At 42.3% G+C, this 20181-nt stretch overlaps 1 protein-coding gene across 2 annotated transcripts in view; it reads left to right on the top strand.

Moving 5' to 3' along the window:
* Positions 1-5993: 5993 nt before the first annotated feature.
* LOC117358736 (transmembrane protein 150A-like) overlaps positions 5994-20181 on the top strand; it is a 163261-nt gene continuing 149073 nt past the window's right edge. For both annotated transcript variants that reach the window (XM_033940323.1, XM_033940324.1), the window contains exon 1: positions 5994-6341. In XM_033940323.1, the coding sequence (XP_033796214.1) occupies positions 6277-6341 (65 nt within the window). In that variant the 5' untranslated portion in view covers positions 5994-6276. The remainder of the gene's footprint in view (positions 6342-20181) is intronic.

Below are 20181 nucleotides of genomic sequence, written 5' to 3' on the forward strand. Positions count from 1 at the left end.
CCGCTGCAAGCACGCCCAAGCGGCACAAACACGTCATCGCGTTTTTTTGCGTTGTGATGTCATAGAATTGCCCGTTCTTCATACGCAGTTATTTCTCCTAAAATGGCTGCCAGGAGACAGCCAAACTTCACCACTGAAGACTCCAGGCTGATGGCCAGGCTCTTTTTAGTGCATGAGCACCACTATTTCAGAGTGGCAGGCCATCGCAGGTCATACCTGCAGTTCAGGGACTCCTGGACCCGCCTGACCCGGCGGTATAACAGAAGAGCCTCATGTCCCAGGGAAGTAAGTATTCCAAGTCAGGCCCTCACAAATAATCATGTAAAATGTAATGATGGAAACCTGTCTCAATCAAATTGTTCATGTTTTTGTGGGTAAATTTTGATTCCTTTTAAAAACTACAATTGTGCATAATAAATCTTTTACATTGAATACTGAAATTAAAGCACATCCCAAAGGAGCAGTAGTAGGATTTCAAATGACAAATTCAGCTCCTAGAAGGCATCTATTCCATTCACAACATGCACACAACTAATTTTTGGGTCACAAGCTTCGCATTTGTAATAGAAACATCTTGAAATCAACTTTGCCAAAGGAAAACAAATATATTAAAGTGCTGCTATGTCATTTCAAATACCTTCACCTTTCCTGTATCAATCTGCTGGTCTAGGGAGATAGTGGCATGACGTTTAAAGTGACAGCGTCAGTACCCTTTCGTCAGGGGTTTCAAGCTTAGGATGTCCGAGCCATGGTAAGTTGAAAATAGGTTTGCCTGGAAAGGGAAATGTGCACCTTACAAATGGCAAAGTCCACCATGTAGACCCTGTTATAAGAACTAATAGGAAAAAACTAGGACCTTATTAAAATGAGCAAAGGTGGGAGTCGAACCGGGGAGTTTCAGAGGTCAGAGCTCGGAACAGGAGCATTACCGTGTTGACCTAGTAATGCTTTATTGTGCTTATAGCAGTTTGGTGAGACAAAACACTGCAGTTGTATATTATTGTTTCTTCACCATTTCAGAAATGTATACTTTACCATGATAAAAACTAACAAAGTATGCCATGTTTAAAAGGAGAAATATAAGATGAGTTGAACTCAAATTCTTAGCATGGAAGGGGGAAAAGTTTATTTTTCTGCTACACAGCAAAGTTGTACAGTAATGTTATATTCAACTCCTATAAGAAGTGGAAAGCATCATCAAAGTGCACCTGGAAGGTAGATATGCCACAAGTAAAATACAGGCTGGGATTTGAACCCTCAAAGCCCGGAAGATTGGTAGAGAGTGCCTTTCCTCACTGAGCTACAGCTCCAATGCCTCTGGCTCCCTTGTCATATCATATCTTAGTGAAGTGCTAAGGGAAAAGGAGTTTAGCTATAATGTCATAGTAGGCTGAGATAAAAGAGTGGTAGCTCAATGGTTAAAAGCGCTGCTTTCACTGAGCCCCAAACCCATATTCCCAAGTGTGCTTGAATGCATGTGAGGTGGAGCTCATTTTTCTCACACGCTAATCTTCATTCTAAGCACTGTACTAATGCATATATGACTGTAAGTAATCTGTTCCGTTTAGGCGTTATACCGGAAAAGTGGTGTTTTTTTTGCCCTTACCGATCAGCGTCATTTGTGCTGCAATTCTTTAATACATAGTTGATATTTGTTTTCTACTTGAAAACCTTCCAAATCTTTAGGCATTCCTTTGCTTAAACTTATTTGAGTTCATCCTGATATGATCGCTAATGAGCATAGACAGCTCAGTCAAGTATGATATGAACGGATGGTGAGATGGACCTTAGTAGAAGCAGCTGTAGCTCTATGTGTTAGGCGCCAGCCTGTGCTCCTAACATCCAGAGGTTGTGAGTTCTACACCCAGCACATCTTTTAATTGTGGCATACTACTTTGAAGGTGCAGATTGATGAGGTCACAATGAGGTCAGTTTTGTGCAACTGAAGATCTCCATTTTGCAATGAGGGAAGCTGAATGTTAAGGTGTGTATCTGTTTATTCTCTTTTTAAGTGCTGATAATGTGTGCTGTTTTTTCTTTGCTTCAAAAGAGAGCCGATTGCAGTGCTGTTTGTTGAGAAGAAAAAGGGGGTTGTAAAAGCCATGTGTAAATTATATTATTGTTTGGGTAGAAATGTGGTTTGTTATCCATACAATATAATGTGTTCCATTGTTATGGTGTCATTATATTTATTAGGACAGAGAAAAGATGAAAATTACCTATTCAAACTCACTATTGGAATTATTGATGAAAAAACACACCGGACGTCTGCCTCGCGTCTAACAAAGAGCCGCAATTACGATAGTTGAAACGGCATTGAAATCCAAGTTAGACCAGGGTTTCTTACGTCTACATAATACACGATATTTAGACGCAGTTGCTCGCTCAGGTAGCGCTCATCTAGCGTCCCCATTTGGCACGCCCACGGAACGCCTATGGAACGCCCACGTCCAGAGCTGGAGACGGGACTATGCTTTCTATAGACGTCAGTTCATCAACTACGTCTTAGGGACGTCTATGTGTCGTTTATTTCCCAATTAACATTAATTAAGACCCTTAACTCCGTAATTATTCACTTGCATCGGACGCCTAAAGCACGCCTAAAATAAACGCAGTAATAGAGAATTTACCCCACAGTGTATACGTACAAATAATTACCAGTAGAAAAGGAAAGGAGGGCGAACTACAATCTTTAAAGAAAATAGAGATATATTTAGGGAAAAAAACAACTGGAGGGTAATAGAAATTAATCTTGAAAGCATGGCTAAACGTGGAAAAGAGGTAAAGGAGATTACGACCTATACATACAGTCTGATTAAAATTAAGTATTAGAGCATATGCTTTAATGATAGAAGAATTATGCTTTCTATGTCTCAAATGTGTCTCTATACAAGTAACTTTTTAAAGAGCTTTTAAATTTTTCTAGTGAGGATTCACCACGTAAGTAAATTGGTAAGTTGTTCCAGATCTGGAGTGCTATAACCGAAAAGAGAGTAGATCTCCTAGTACCTATTACTTTTAAAGAAGGGATAGTCAGCAGATGTTGATCTAAGGGGTCCTTTTATCAAGCTGCGGTAGGGGTTTAACAGGCGTAATACCGCGCGTTAAACCACCTGCCATGCTAGCCGCTAATGCCTGCATTGAACAAGCGTTAGTTTTTTAGCCAGCCGTGGGGGTTAGCGCGTGATGAAATGTCCGACGCGCTAGCGTGACTTGATAAAAGGAGCCCTAAGTGTCCTTGACTGGAAAATATGGTTTAGAAGACGATCCAGAAATATTGGTGCGTTAGTTTGTTGGATTTTAAAGGTTATCAGTGCGAATTTATAAATTATTCTATGCGAGATTAGTAGCCAGTGTGCTTTTTGTAACAGAGGTGTGACATGATCATATTTTTTTTGAATTAGTAATAATTTTTATTGCTGTATTTTGTATGATTTGTAGTCTTCTTTTTTCTTTCTGGGTTATACCATGATACAATGTATTGCAGTAATCAAGCCTAGAAATGACCAAAAAATGAATGAGAATGTTAAGGGCTTCTGGTTTTAAGTCTTTTGTTAAGGATCTGATAAGACTTAACTTATAGAAACAGCTTTTAACCACTGAACCAATCTGATCATGAAAGGAGGCAGTGGCCAAAAAAGCAAACAGGATGCTAGGAATTATTAAAAAAAAGGGATGGTTAACAAGACTAACCTGCTCTTCTACTAAACCGCGCTAGCGGTTTTAGTGCGGGGAGCCACGCTAAATGACCCGTGCTGCTCCCGACGCTCATAGGAACTCTATGAGCATCGGGAGCAGCGTGAGCCATTCAGCGCAGCTCCCGTGCTAAAACTGCTAGCCCGGTTTAATAGAAGAGGGGTTAAGAATGTTATAATGCCCCTGTATTGCTCCATGATGCGACCTCATCTGGAGTATTGCATTTAATTCTGGTCTCATTATCTCAAGAAAGATATAGTGGTGCTAGAAAAGGTTCAAAGAAGAGCGACCAAGATGGTAAAGTGGACGGAACTCCTCTCGTATGAGGAAAGACTAAAACAGTTAGGGTTTTTCAGCTTGAAAAAGAGACGGCTGAGGGGAGATATGATTGAAGTCTACAAAATCCTGAGTGGAGTAGAATGGACACAAGGGGATCGATTTTTCACTCCATCAAAAATTACAAAGACTAGGGGACACTTGATGAAGTTACAGGGAAATACTTTAAAAACCAATAGGAGGAAATTTTTTCACTCAGAAAATAGTTAAGATCAGGAACGTGTTGCCAGAGGTTGTGGTAAAAGCGGATAGCGTAGCTGGTTTTAAGAAAGGGTTGGACAAGTTCCTGGAGGAAAAGTCCATAGTCTGTTATTGAGAAAGACATGGAGGAAGCCACTGCTTGTCCTGTATTGGCAGCATGGAATGTTGCTACTCCTTGGGTTTTGGCCACCATGAGAACGGGCTACTGGGCTTGATGAACCATTGGCCTGACCCAGTAAGGCTATTCTTATGTTCTTAAAATGTATACACTGGAGAGGAGAGACAGGAGCGATATGCTATTTATACATTCTTGAAAAAGAGTAAGAAACAAAGCAACCTTTTCGAAAGACAGAGAGGCAATAGAAGGAGACATGAATTTGCAAGAAGAGAACGTTAAAAGCAACATCAGGAAATAGTTTTTCACAGAGTAGTAGATGCAGACAGAATTAAAAAAAAAAAAAAAAAAAAAAGACATGGTGTAAACACAGAGGTTCTCTATATGGCATAAAGATAGAATAAAAGTATAGAGCAGTGCTCTTCAACGGTCGGTCCGTGGACTGGTGCCGGTCCGCAGAAAATTTCTGCCGGTCCACAGGGCTGGTACGTCTATCGGGCAGAAGACAATGTTCTTCAGCCGCCGGTTCACGATGCGGTCAACGTGCCATCTTCGGGCCGGCTCCCTGAGTGCTGCAGTGCACAAAGCCTTGGGAAAAGGCTCCTACGCGCGTCCTGTGCCTGTACCGGAAGCCTTCTCTCTGATGTCGCAACGTCAGAGGGAAGGCTTCCAGATGAGGTGCAGGACACATGCTAGGAGCAGCTGCCCACAGCTTCGTGCAATGCAGCACTCAGGGAGCCGGCCCAAAGACGCCGCGTTGATTGCACCGTGGACCGGCCCGAAGATAACACCGTGGGGCAGGCCAGAAGGCAAGGAGGGAAAGGGACAACAGCAGTAGGGAGAATGCTTTTATTTATTTTTTTAGTGATTGATTTACATCTGCTGTCTGTTCAAGAAGAAATGCATTTGTTTCTTTCCCTCTGGGGCATTGCTTGCAGAGTCTTGCATCTTAGGGTTTGTTTGTAAAAATTATTACGTTTAGTTTTTGGTCCTGCATTTGCATTGGGGGTTATCTGTTTTCTGGTAGAAATGAATGTTGAAAAGCATACAGTGTGTGCTTTGTGTATTTTTATTTTGTGGTTAACCATTATGTGTTGTTAATACGATTATATTGTGTGTGTGTGTGTGTGTGTGTATATGAAAAATGAATGGAAAAAATTGTGTTACAATTAGTACTATTATGGGGGCGGAGTCTGGGGCAGATATTAGGTGGGGCTGGGCACGACTTAGCGGCATACTATAAAGAATTTCCATGCAATAAAACTTAAAATAGCTTTCACATTTTAAAGAAAAAAAAAGAACCATAGAGGGGCGTAGAATTGGGTGCCAGTTACAATAAAGTACTATACAGTATGTAAAAAAAAAAAAAAAAAGCCTGGGGGCAGATTAGGGGGCTAAATGTTAATTACCTTGTGCACCCACCCAGTTCCTTTGCAATGGATCTGCTATCAATCCTCTCGTAACTTTTCTTTCAGCCTGCAGTGCTCCCCGTCCACACTATAAAGGCAAATAGAACCGCCGTTCTCTCCTTCCCTTGCAGTCCATTGGCCAGGCATTTGTTAGACAGCCAATAGGCTGCCGGGGGAGGCGGGGGCCGTGACAGAAGCGACAGAAGCTTCTCTGCCTGCTACCAGGGCTCAGTGCTGGAACGCGCGCAGGGCGTGCTCAAACGTGCACAGTCCAGAGCTCGTGTTTATGCTTAATGGGATATACCGGGAAAGGACTTGGCTGCTTTGATTCTAACTGAAAACTTTTTATTTCCCCCCCCAAAAATACTGGGAGTCATTTCCAGAGAGCATCAGGTTATCGCAGTACAGCTGGAAGACTGGAGAACCAGATAGGCTGGTTCCGATCCACAAACCTGGCACCGATTCTGGGCAGAGACGGCTGGGGGCATCGTCCTCCTGGGATATCTCTCTCTATTCAGGATGCCTGCCTGGGCCATTTTGCCAATTGTTCTGCCAGTTTTCTCCATCCCGGGCATGTGGATAGTGTAAGTTCAGATCTCCTTCCTTGGGGCAGACACTAGAAGAGACTTTTGTTTTGTTTTCTACTGGACCATTTGCCAAGGGTGGAGAAGGGAACGAGTGTTTCCTAGGGTTCATAGTTCTGGGGTAGTTTAGTGCAGACAGGATCTGTAGTAAAGATCAGTGTTTGTATTTAAAAATATATATACGTCCTTTACCTTTTTTTTTTTTTTTTTACTGAGGTTTGGGATTGGAATATAAGAGCTGTCAAGTGATGCACTTTCAGGTAGGAGACTTTGGACCAGTCCTGGCTATTTGACATCTCCTTGCTGAAGCATTCCGCTACTTGTTCTGCTGATTTCAAATAGAAAGCTGAGAATAACCAAGATGACCTATCAAAACAGAAGAAAGTGGCAAAATCTACCCCCTATAAACTTGACAGTTCAGGAATCCATAGCCCTGTTGTTTTTAAGTGGTCAGTTGAGTCTGGCTGCCTTGTAAGTAGTTTGATACAATGACACTGCAGTGCTAGGGAAATCTGAGCAGTAGATGTACCATATGATTCTAGAAAGGAGGACGGATTGAGACATCCTGGTTTTACTTCCATTGCTTTCGATGGAAGTAAACCCCAGATGTCTCTAACCGCTGTCCTTACTTCCATCTCTTTCAATGGAAGTAAAACCAGGATATCTCAATCCATCCTCATCTTTTCTGGAGCCATATGGTAATCCTGCCTTGTAGCCCTGTTGAGATTACAGGAAGAGCTCTGGCACGGTGGGAGGGGAGGTGAGGAGGCTGTACCCAGGGAAGAGAGGGTGTCGGCTCAATGGGTTCATGGCAGAGGTTCATGTTCTTTCAGCTATACTGCTATATTAGGAAGGAGCAGAGTTTAGTGAGTTTGCGACACTGTGCCTTTTCCTCAAATAATGTTTGGGGTAGAAAGTTCCTGTATGAAAATTAAAGGTAGAAATGTTGGCTGAAATAAAATGTTAATCCAAGAGAGCAAAGAAATTTATTAGAGGGTCAGTGCTCTTAACTGTCAGTCTATGTCACGCCAGAAGTTGTGATGGTATCTTGGCATATCTTTACTCCGGATAGTTGGCATTATTAGCTTTGCTTGCAACTTTTGCTTCATGTTAGAATTTTTGGCAGCGAAAAGGTGATAGAAGGTCAGAGTGAACCGGAACACATCCAAAAGGGAAATCATCACTTAATGCAGTGTGTGTGTGTTTTGCGCAATGTTTTCACATTTCTGATGTTGGAGTACATCAAAATAACTCAGTTGTTTCCATTGTTCAGCCTATTTATATAATTCTTTTCCCTTGGTGTGCTGGTCACTTGGTCAGTCACACTCTGAAAACCATATGTGTTGACATTTTGGCATATGTTCTGATTTTGTTTCCTTAAGAGTCCCACCCAAAATTGTCCCATAAGAATCTAAATTCACTATCAAATATTACCGTATTTTCACGCATATAACGCGTGCATTATACACAATTTTACAAACCGAGCATAACCATGCGCGTTATATGTGTGAGCGCGTTATACAATTTTTTTTTCATTGCGATCCGGCATCCCACCGCTCGTGTCACCCCCCCTCCCCCGCGATCCTACATCCCCCCTAGCACCGCAAAGACATCGCTTACCCCGATTGGGCACCGGCACCAGCACCAATGCACAGGACATGCCAGTGCCAGTGCCCGAAGATCCTCCCTCGCCTGGGCTGGGCTGGGCGGTGCGAGGGAGATCCTCCCTCTTCCCTGTGCTGGGCTGGACTGGGCTTTGAGTATTTGCGCATGCTCAAAGCCTTCTGGTCTCGCTCTCTCCGAGATTCTCAGATTCAGAATCTCGGAGAGAGCGAGACCAGAAGGCTTTGAACATGCGCAAATGCTCAAAGCCCAGTCCAGCACAGGGAAGAGGGAGGATCTCCCTCGCACCGCCCAGCCCAGGCGAGGGAGGATCTTCGGGCACTGGCACTGGCACGTCCTGTGCATTGGTGCTGGTGCCGGTGCCCAATCGGGGTAAGCGATGTCTTTGCGGTGCTGGGGGGGATGTAGGATCGTGGGGGGGGAGGGGGGTGACGCGAGTGGGGGGGGAGGATGCCGGTTCGCAGGGCCAGAAGAGGGAGTAAGCGGGTGTGGCGGGAGGAGGTTTTAGCAGCATGCGCGGTATACGCGTGTGCATGCTATATAGAATTTTTTTTAACATAAATGCGTTGTTCCCGCGCGCTATACGCGTATGCGTGTTATACATGTATGCGCGTTATATGTGTGAAAATACAGTACTCAAATTATTTGACAGAGAGACAAAGATTGTAATATTTTAAGCATTTGATATGTACAAAGTGTTGTTCACCCATATAAACTACACTGATCAGTTTCTGTACGGGTGAAAATACATGTGTTGTTATCACAGCATGTGGACACACACACACACATTTGCACACTGGGAGAAGGGGTGTCCCAGGGGTGAGGAGGTTGGGATGTGAAAGCACACAGAGAAATGTGATTTTTAAAATCTCTACATGTCCCTTTCTCTGTGGATTCAACCAACTGAAATACCATGTACAAAGTCCACAAACTAGGCAGGTTAGACTCTCAAAGGGAAACTTCCGTGCAGGGTTCCCTTTGAAAATAAGCCGTTAGGTCCATAGCTATAAACATTCGCAAGTGCACCACTTCTGTGGGGAAACTAAGAATTTTCTTGATCTCCCTTGAATTTTTCCTTTCCTTCCATATGTTTCCTTTTTTTCCTTTTATTTGAGCCTTGTGATTTTATTTATATTGTAAACCAGTGTTCTTCAACCACCGGTCCATGGACCAGTGCCGGTCCACAGAAATTTTCTGCCGGTCCACAGGGCCAGCACGTGCATCAGGCCCAAAACAGTGTTCTTCAACCGCCAGTTCACGGTGTGATCGATGCGGCGTTATCTTCGAGCCGGCTCCCTCTTCCTCACTGATTCAGTGCACAAAGCCACGGGCAGTGGCTCCTATGGGCATCCTGCGCCTGAACCGGAAGCCTTCTCTCTGATGTTGCAACGACAGAGGGAAGGCTTCCAGATGAGGCACGGGACGTGCAATTAGTACTATTATGGGGGCAGTGTCTGGGGTGGAGATTGGGTAGAGATGGGCGGGGTCTGGCCCACGACTTAGCCCAGTGTTCTTCAACCGTCGGTCCACAGAATAATTCTTTTATTTCTGCCGGTCCATAGGTGTAAAAAGGTTGAAAAACACTGTTGTAAACCACTTGGGGCTCTTTTTACAAAGGTGCGCTAGGGCCTTAACGTGTGCAATTAAATTCCTGAGCGCGCTAGCCACTACCGCCTCCTTTTTAGGAGGCAGTAGATTTTCAGCTACCGCGCACTATAGCGCGCAGTAATTGTGTGCGTGCGCTAAAAACCCTAGCGCACCTTCGTAAAAGGAGCCCTTGATATGCTTTCCTAATTGCTGGTATATCGTGATCATGCGAATAAATAAAGAGCTCCCCTTGGGCCAGGTTTGTGTGGGAGAGTAATTTTTAAACCATATGAGGGGCGTTCAATAATCTATTTACCTGATTATAAAAAAAAAAGTGCCAAATGGCACGGACAGCAGCACACGTTGGTTCTTCAAGCCAGCAGTTCAGCCGCATATGCAGGTTTTATACGGAGTAGTACTTTCCACGATGAGTAAAAGAGCGTTGTGATTATGTCTGTCAGGACTTAACTACAAGACTCCTGAGGCAGGCCCCTTGTGGGTCAAATTGAAATGTAGACATCCCACCCCCCATTTCAGCAAATTACATATAATTGGAAGGATTGGAGGAGATTAAATTACAACTTCTGGTGGAATTCTTTATGTCATATCTACAAAATGGAAAGGTTTATTGCACTACAGCGGGGATATTTTAAAAAATTTCAGGATGTGTGGAAACCATTAACAAAATATTGTAAAGATTAATTGAAATTATTTCCCTTATATTTATCAATTTAAGGTGTAGGGAGGGGGGAATTCTCTTAATACATGCTTTATATGATAATGGAATATATGGGTGGGAGGGATGGGAAAGGGGAAGGGATAAGAATTTATATGATGTACCAATGATTATTTGTAAGTGATGTACTTATTGTTAATGTGAATGAATATATTTAACACTTACTGTAATTTTGAAAATGAATAAAGAATTTAAAAAAAAAAAAAAAATTAGACATCAAAATCAAGATGTTTAAAGTTATGTTAGTATCTTAGAACAGGATCTGCCGACACAGAACCTGTTCTAAAATACATGACAAAACGGACATTCGTGTGCCAGTGATGTGTAGCATGAATATTCATTTTAGAAAAATAAACATCAGGCCAACACAAGGACATAAATGTCCCTTTGGCAGCATATGAAATACCAACATAGATATTTGTCTTGATATTTTCAGTTTGAGTCCTTTGGGTTTGGTGAAGTAATACTCCAGTGATTTTGTTCATTTTTGTCAAATTTGGTTGATATCCTCTCATGTGTACCACAGGGCTTGCTCCTTTGTTCAGTATTATTTTGAGACCTGTATGTGTCCTGTTGGGGGGGGGGGGGGGCTTGGACTTCAATATGGCATATATGCTGGTGACCTTCATTTTTTTAAAATTAGGATTGAGAATACAATTTCTGAGAGCATTGATCTTTGGTGCTTATATTTATGAATGGTTAATTGTTGGATGAAGGCAAACTGCCTTAAACTAAAGGACTTTTTACATTCTGGATCACTGAATTTATTAGATATTCCATCCTTTCATTCAGTTCACCTGGATGAATATAAGGCCTTAATTTTTTTATGTAGCTGGACTAAAACTCAAGTTAAGTTGTTATCAAGTTATTATTTCACTGATGCTTCTAAGATTTTCTATGTTGATGGTGTTAAAACTGAATTAACCGAGAAGGTTAAATTGTTAGGTGTCATCTTTAATTCTGCCTTAACTAAGAGAGAACAAGTACAAAAAACAGTGCTATCTTTTCCAAGCTTAGAACAATCACACATCTTAGAGATATTAGCCCAGAAAATTCTAGATTGGTTGCGCAAAGTGTTATTATTCCACACTTTGACTACTGTAACACTACGTTAATTGGATTACCAAACACTGTGGTTTAACTAGTTTGCGCCATATTTCACCAACATTGATAAATCTTCATTGGATACTGTTCAAATATAGAATTCAAATATAAAATTTTATTACTGGTTTTTAAGGTCCTGAATAATTGTGTTTCTGTTGTAATTGCGTCAGGTTTATATATGTGCCAGTCTTCAAGGACTTTTACATTCAGGTTTCTCAGAATTTATTAGATAGTCCATTCTTTCATTCAGTTCGCTGGATGAATATAGGGCCTCAATTTTTTTACGTAGCTGGACCAAAACTCTGGAACCCTTTGATACCTTCTGTGAAATATGGAGGTATTTAAAAATATTTTTAAAAACTGTATTGTTTCAGCATGCATTCAATGAGAAAGAGCTTGCATGTGATATTTCTAATGAAATAGAGATATATGAAAAATATACATTTATAGTAAACAATTATTGTCTAGATAAGTATGATGTCAGTCTTGTGCTATGTATGTTGTTACTCTCTTTCTGTGTATGTTTGATTGTAATCCACCAAGGACAGGAGATTTGTGGAATATAACTTTTTTAATAAAATAAAATATGCTGGAACATAAACACTTATGTCAGCCATTTTAGAAACATAGATGTGTATTTCTCCTGAAGCTGCCACAGAATCCAGTATCCCATTTCATTTTTACTTTTGGATAAAGGAGGCCAGCAACCACAGGGAGATGAAGGATCTCTCCATTGCAGCATTGCTTAATAGGAGTACTTTTTTGAAACCTGGATATCCCAGGTAAAAGGTCTAATTTCCAAAGTCCCTTCTAAAGTGGGGAATAAAGGTCTATTTTTGGGCCTACTTTAGTTCCACCCAAAATACAACAGTCCATGCCCCCTTGCCATTTGGATATTCTTCAGTTTTAAGCATCCATAACCCAGATCTGTTTGTGGCCCTCAAAGGCCCTATTTGAGAGCCCCTGCTAACTGTCAACTTGAAATCTAAGACTGGCTTCTTTATAATCTGAAGGTGGTTGGCCAACTGTAAGTGCAAGGCAGCAAGTGTGTGGGAATCATATCTTAGCTCACATATATTGCACTGTACAAGCCCAGTTGCAGCTTTCTGGGTCATAATATTATTCCCAAGCCTTGTAGTGAAACTGAAGTGAAAGAACTCCATCACCATTTCAAAGTTCTCAGTGGATTGTATGTGTTAGGCCGCCCTGAGATCCTTTCTTTGTGGAGAAAATGTTAGCAATGAAAAGAATGGAAAAGTTTCAATAAATTTGACATGATGATAGGATTGTAATTACCCTAATCTGACTTTTTTTTTTTAAGTGCTGCAGTGCCTGCTCATCCCAGGAATGTCCTTGCCCCCCAGAGCCAGTGCAAAGATATTGGGCATCCTAGGAGAAGCTTTGGCCTTGTACTCTCTCCTGCCTTCCAAGTTTCCAAATGTATTTAAAATTTTCTATAACACCCTAGGAGGAACCTCCAGGGTGGCTTCTAATCTAAAACAAATTATAATAACAATACAGTGTAAAAATATGAGCCAACATAATACATAAAATTGAGGTTCAGGGGACAGAAATACAAAAAACTTATAGTAAAGTGAGTGAGGAAAATAACATTAGGGACATTCTTCTGTTTTCCAAGATACCAGCAGCGCTACCTGTTAAACCTGAGGACATGCGGCGGGGAAAAAAAGTATGTTTTCAGATTTTCCTTGAACTCGTCAATGGAAGTTATTGATTTAAGTGTCAAAGGTATGGAATTCCAATACTTTGGGCCATTGACAGAGAAAATTGCTTCTCTGACCTATTCATGGTCTATTTATGCGATGGAATTATAAGCAGTTGCTTATTCGTAGATCTTAAATTTCTACCAGATATGTATGGACTCAACAAATATGCTTGGTACGGTGGCTCATCTGTGATCAATACTTTGAATGTGAGAACAAGTATTTTATATACAATGCGGTATTTTACAGGGAGCCAATTACAGGGACGTAATTCTGCATAAAGGGAGTTACAGTAGTCAATTTGTTGACTAACAAGCAAATATACTAGGATGTTCAAAGCCTCTGGAAATAGTAAAAACCGAATCAATCTAATTAAACGTAATTTAAAGAAGGAATTTTTCACTACCCTTGAGATTTGTAAATGATATGATAACTTTGTATCCAAAATTACCCCTAATATTTTTGTACTCAACAGTCCTATCTCCCCAACTTCTCTTCACCTTAAACAATCCAGTAAGGATTCATAATTAGGCATCATACTTTTAAATATTAAATATGTGTTTATTATACTCGTACGTACATAGGACTCATTTCCAACAGTCATTGACCTAGGTAAATGGGCAATATGAAAACTACCCAGTGCCCTATTCCCTGTAGGTAAAAATTTGAGCTAATGGCTATCGAGATCTACTGTTTTGCTTTGGCTGCAGTGGCTCTTTGCCATCCCTTTGAAACTGCTACCTAGCCTGCTTACTGGTTAAGTTGACACTGTTCTCCCCTGTATGTATTTACAAATAGATTCCTCTAAATGTATTTTAGACAAAAACCTTTATTTTTCTTAATGCTCCTTCAAAGGCAGGATAAAAAGACAGAGAACAGAATTTTCTCAGCAGTCTGCAAATGGTCCTCTCCAGCTAATACTTCCATAGTAATTCCCCAGATTCCAGCAGAATTTCCTGCCAGAGCTGATGCTGCCACTAGATGGACTAGGTATCTGCCTAGGATGGTAGAATTTGAGGAACAGCATGCACAAGAACCTTCTTCCTGCTGGCCCTGCCACTGCTGCTCCCTCTACCTACTCCTGTACTGGCCTAGAGAAGCAAAGTGGTGCACAGATCTAGTAAGCTCAGGCTTGGGCTAAAGTGCTCTGCCCCCCCCCCCCCAGCAGATTTCCTGTCAGAGGTGGTAGGACATAACAGTGCTTCATTGCAGACTTGTACCTACAGGGCTCATGCCATGTTCTATCTTTTTTAAGCCTGGGCTGGCATGAAAGAAGGTTGAGGGGCATCGTGAAGGTCGAGGGGAAGGAGATACTGACCAACTGTGGGTGCAGAAGGGGAGAGAGGAATACTGGTCACTCTGGTGAATGGGGTGGTGAGGGGAACGAGGGGACAGGGAGTGGTAGAGCATGCATATGAAAGTTCTCCTGCTTTGTCCGATATGCTTGGACCAGTCCTCCCGGCTTCTGATTTACTTTCTGAGGGGAGACTATGAGTTGTCTCTGCAATGTAGTTTTCAGATATCAGCACATAAAAGGAAAGGGGTACCTAAAACAAACAGTTCATGGTTTAAGGTCTCTGCAGAAAGTTGGTCCTTCAATAGCTCTGTTAAAGGGATTCTAAAAAAAGGAGAAGAAAGCTGTTTTCAGTTATTGGTTGGTGTGGTCCTACAAGAAAAGAAAGGGAATCAGGGTAAGGCCGCTTGGTTTTGCCACATCTTTCAAAGGCAACCTAAGCACTACCCCAGGTACAGACTTACTGTACATTGTGAGCTCTCCAGAGAGATAAGGAAATAACTCCAGCAAAAATCCCAAGACAAAAATCCTTAAAGGACACCAAAATATAAGTTGGGCGTGCCCTAGGGCACTGCAGGAAAGTTGACTCCCTAGACTCCACACCAGAAAAAATATATATAAACCTAAAATCTAAATTTTTAAATGAAGAGCACCCTCAGCGTGAGTTTGAAAGCTTTAAAGAGCAGCTCAAAGAGTAGCTCTGATGCTTAGAATAGCAAAGTCAGCAAACACTGAGTTGAAATTACTACTCCCGCCAGCCACGCACCATCATCTGGGTGCTCCTGGGTGCTTTAAAGTGTAAGTTAAGAGCAAACAACGTGCAATAAATAAATATATATAGGTGGAAGACAAACCCACTGACCTGTACAGAAGATAAAAAGTTAGTCATTTGTCCCTCCAATTACTTAGCTGAATAAAGGTGCTGTGGTCAAATAGTAACAACTTTTTCTCCGTCAAAGACCATAGTTAAGGTGCAGTCCTCTTTCAACACGGCCCAACCCAGCGGGGTTTTAGGGCAATAGCTCCTTCCTCAGGAACCAAACAGGCCAACACAACTGTAGGTCAGAGTGATTCCTGGAAGGCAAGGCAAAATGCCTGAGAAAGATGTGAGCCAAAGCCTAAGAAATAAATGAAATAATCTTAACAGCAGCAAGGAAGGGAACAGTGGCCTAGACCGTGTGGGGTTGCTCCGATCCGATTTTTTGGTCAATTCAAAAAGAGCTATTGATGCACTAAAAAGTTTGCTCGCAAATAATTCACGTTGGAGGTTCGTCGTAAGCCCCGTCTCTCCCGTTTCATTGATGGCTGTGAGAGTGACTCACACATGTGCAGAGCCGGTAGGGAAAGCCCCGAAAGTAGCCTCCTGCCACTCAGTTTAGCCCTTTTTTTTTTTTTTAATGGGCACAGATGCTGTGCTGTGATTTGTAAATGATAACTTTGTATCCAAAATTCCCCCGGTTTCCGGTGCTGGTGATGACGGGAAGGACCGTCATCAGTGGGGGGTGCTTTTTTTTAATTTTTTTTTTCTAATGGGGCAGATATTGTGCATGTATAAAATGCACAGTATCTGGTGCCTGTTTAAAAAAAAAAAAAAAGGGCTAAACTGAGGTTAGACAGATAAGCGACTAGACTTGACCAGTCTAGTTTTTGGGATTGCTAAGAGCGATCACTTTTTTTGTTCATCGGGAAGCCATGTTAGAGCATCATTCGCTCTACTAGTTTACATGGCGTTTCAATATTAATGATCGGATCGGGGAATGAGCAATTGTGCGGAAAACCACACGGTGAGCCGTTTTCTCCAGCGGGTCGCCAAATGCAATTGTCGCTAAAGCTGTTAAAACAGGTTTAGGGATGATCGCTGGCTTTAGCGGGCCAGTGTTAGGGGGTCTCTCAGCAGCAGATGCAGCTGTTTGCTCTTTATGGCAAAGCGTACCTTAATGTTTGGGGGAGGAGAGGGAGGATTGCAAGTTTAAATCTTGCTTACCTCATTCAAAAGAATCAGTGCCGCCATGAGGGTGGAACTTACACACCCATTAAGATATGCAGTATATACTTATTCGTATTCGGTATGCCTCTTATCCAGATTAGTGTCTTTTCACGGGCCTTTATATATGCTTTTTATAGTAACAACAAAGATAGGGAAGAGTTGGTACAAAACATGACTCATCATTCAGAGGGTAAATGTTAGGGTTTATTATGATGACTAAGCATATGTGGTCCTCGTACCACTTAGCCTCCCCTCTTGTGCTGGCAAGAGGGGAAGGTGGATTGAGAAATTAGAACTGAAAAGGAAGGGCTTTGTTTATATACAAGGCAAGAATGTGGTAGCTAAAAATGTAAGTGTTTATTTTCAGCTGCAGTGGTATAAATAGGGGTGATGTTTACAGCAGATAGCAGGGAGAAATTTAGATGCATTGAAGTACTTGAGGAAATTGTATTCAGAAGTGTGTCATAAGACCCAGATTTAACCCCCCCCCAAAAAAAACAAAAAACCCAACAGTATCCAAGACTGTCCCAGTGAGTCCTGTGAAATAAACACATGCTGTAGTATGACACCAGGAGAATTGGGTAAGTGTTCTCCATGGTCATATTTCCCTTGCAACCTTAGAAACAATTCATATTTATGTGATATACCACCAATAATTCTAATGACGCAAACAGGACAGTGTTCTCAAGGTTACCAGATGTCCAGATTTTTAGAGGACTGTCCAGCTGGATTTAGAAAACCTGGCTCATCTGGATTTTGGACGGCTCCGACTCTGCCAGAGCTCGGGGCCCCATCTGGAGGGCCTCTGAGCATGTGCGGATGTGATGCGATGATGTCGCATCTATGCATTCTTGGAGGCCTTCAAGACTTAGCCCTGAGCTCCAGGAAGAAAAGGAGATGATGTTTGTGTGGGGGTGGGACTAGGGCAGAGTAGGGTGGGGCCATTTGCCCTCTTTTTTTCCATGAAAAATATGGTAACCATGTGGAGATGGTGTGGTATATAAACCAAAGGTTTAGTTTAGTTTAGTTTAGTAACCCTAAGTGTTCTTCAGCACAAGGCCCAAGGGAAACAAACCAAGTACTACATACACCAAACAAACACATACATGCGCACTCTCTCATCCACATGCGCTACCAAAAATCTAATGAGGAGGAAAAAGCCTCAGATCTTGGTTGGGGGGGGGGGTGCCAGAACCCATCCTCCTCTCTGCACCCCACATTTCTTCCCTGCCCCTCCATCCCACTATTGTGCACGTGTGCCCCTTTTCATCCCGTACCTCTTTACTGTTCCCAGCACGAGCAGCAACCCCAACCTGCGACCAGGAAGTGATGTCAGGGAGCCGAGGCTGACACAAACAGCATGTGGAAGACGCTGCTCACACTGGCGAACATCTAAAGAGGTACATGGGGGGGGGGTAGAGAAGTGCTGGTGCCCTCTGCTAAGATGGTGCCTGGGGCGGATCACACCCCCTGTGCTCCCCTTAGTACGCCTCTGGATGGGAGGTACTTGTATCAGAATGCTGAGGGAGTATTAGACTAGAGCTAGAGAATGACATGGGGACAAATTTTTCCCCATCCCTGCAGGAACTCATTTTCCCATCCCAGAGAGTTCTTTTTCTGTCCCCCCCTCCCTCTCATTCCTGCATGCTCTGTCCTCATCTGCACAAACCTCAAACACTTTAAAATCATAAACAGCAACATTCTAGAGCTCAGATTGTGATGTCATAATGCCTCATTCCACCAATGCCTAAGCTCTGTCCTCATCTGCACAAGCCTCAAACACTTTAAAATCATAAATAGCAACATTCTAGAGCTCAGATTGTGATGTCATAATGCCTCATTCCACCAATGCCTAAGCTCTGTCCTCATCTGCACAAGCCTCAAACACTTTAAAATCACAAGTGTTCGAGGCTTGTGCGGTTAAGGCAGAGCTTACAGGAATGGGACAGGGACAGTGACAAAACTCACGGGGATGGGATGGAGAAAAATGTGTCCCCGTGTCATTCTCTAATTAGAGCTTCAACAGAGTCAAGCTCTACCATGGTATGAAGGACAGAGTTAGGTCTAGAGGTCCCAAGCTGAGTTACTTCTATAGCGCTATCCGTACAAAATTGCAGGAACAGGAATAAATTAGAAGAAAAATGAGATTTCACACTGAATCCGTGGAGGACGTCATGAAACACAAACAAATGTCATTTAACTTAGCCAGTCCTGGTCTTTAATTCCTTTCCTCTGAGCATTCTGGAATTTGTACTGTGTTTGCCAACAGAGAGTAGGAGGAGGATTCCAAATGTTTAGACAGGGTCAAAAAGGGATTGAGAACCCAGGTTCGGCTCTGTGTCCCTGTCTGCTCGAAACTAGCTGACAAGTCTGAACACAATACAAAAATGAAAAGGGGTTTTAATGGAGTTTGCAAGAGATCAAAGGTCTCTGGGAAAGGAGGGAAGCCAAGTCTGCCCTTCTCTTCGGAGAGCTTGCAGAACTACATCTGCCATTGTCCTTGGAGCAAATATGTTGATAGAGCAGGAAATGTTCTTTGCTGTCTGTGCAAGGGCATTTTTCTTTGTACCACTGTGATCTCCAGGCCAGTTTCTCTCCGCTGCCGAGAAGCACTGATCGTTTCTTCAGAACAGCTTCAGAAGCAAACATCATTTTATTTCACTCTGATCGGCCGATTGTAATGTAATGTAATTTATTTCTTATATACCGCTACATCCGTTAGGTTCTAAGCGGTTTACAGAAAATATACATTAAGATTAGAAATAAGAAAGGTACTTGAAAAATTCCCTTACTGTCCCGAAGGCTCACAATCTAACTAAAGTACCTGGAGGGTAATAGAGAAGTGAAAAGTAGAGTTAGAGGAAAAATAAAAATAAAATAAACATTTTAACAAGACAGCATTGATCTAAATACTTTGGAAGGTAGAAGAGAGGAGAGAAAGGAATAGAAGCAGAAGGGGGAGCCGTACCTAACCTACACAGCACTGAAAGAGGTACATAGGAAGGGCCTGAGACTCCTTGCCCTTCTCGTGATGAAAGGTGCATTCTCTCCATCCCAAGCTGTATTTCAGGCAGCCCTTCTAACTTTTCTTGAAGCATAAGAGCAGCAGCTGTAGCAAATACTGTGTGCACTGAAGAAATTAGAGAAATCATTTTGTTAGTGGATTTATAGGAAGCCTATGTACTTTAGGGCTTATTTGCTTTAAAATTAGCATGTTTTCTCGGGGAGGGGTCCCCTTGTTTTTTTGTTCATATACATGGCTCTGTTCCTCATGCATGTTTATTTGCATTTATAATAAAGAAGCATATTAAATATATTTTTTAAAGATTTTGTAAGTTTTCTACACCTCCTCAGGGCTAGGAGTAAGCAGCTGTGTAAAATGAAACATCTTGTAGACTTCTTGCTCTTCATCTTCTCGTGGTGCTTAAAAATCAGAAGATGGGTTGGGTGTGTTATTTTTAACATGGCATTCTTCTCTCTCCATGACCACAGCTTCATTGGTTCTTAACCTGCCGATGACTTCCTGCTCAATGAGGAGGGAGATGGGGCAGGGCAGACCTGTATACGCAACCACAACGGACGCAGGACTAGAGAATGACACGGGGGCAAATTTGTCCGCGTCCCCGCAGGAACTCAATTTCTCCGTCCCCGAGAGTTTTGTCGCTGTCCCTGCCCCCGCCCCATTCCTGTAAGCTCTGCCTTAACCGCACAAGCCTCGAACACTTATGATTTTAAAGTGTTTGAGGCTTGTGCAGATGAGGACAGAGCTTGCAAGAGCAGGAAAA

Source organism: Geotrypetes seraphini, chromosome 4 (assembly GCF_902459505.1).
Source record: "Geotrypetes seraphini chromosome 4, aGeoSer1.1, whole genome shotgun sequence".
NCBI lineage: Eukaryota > Metazoa > Chordata > Amphibia > Gymnophiona > Dermophiidae > Geotrypetes > Geotrypetes seraphini.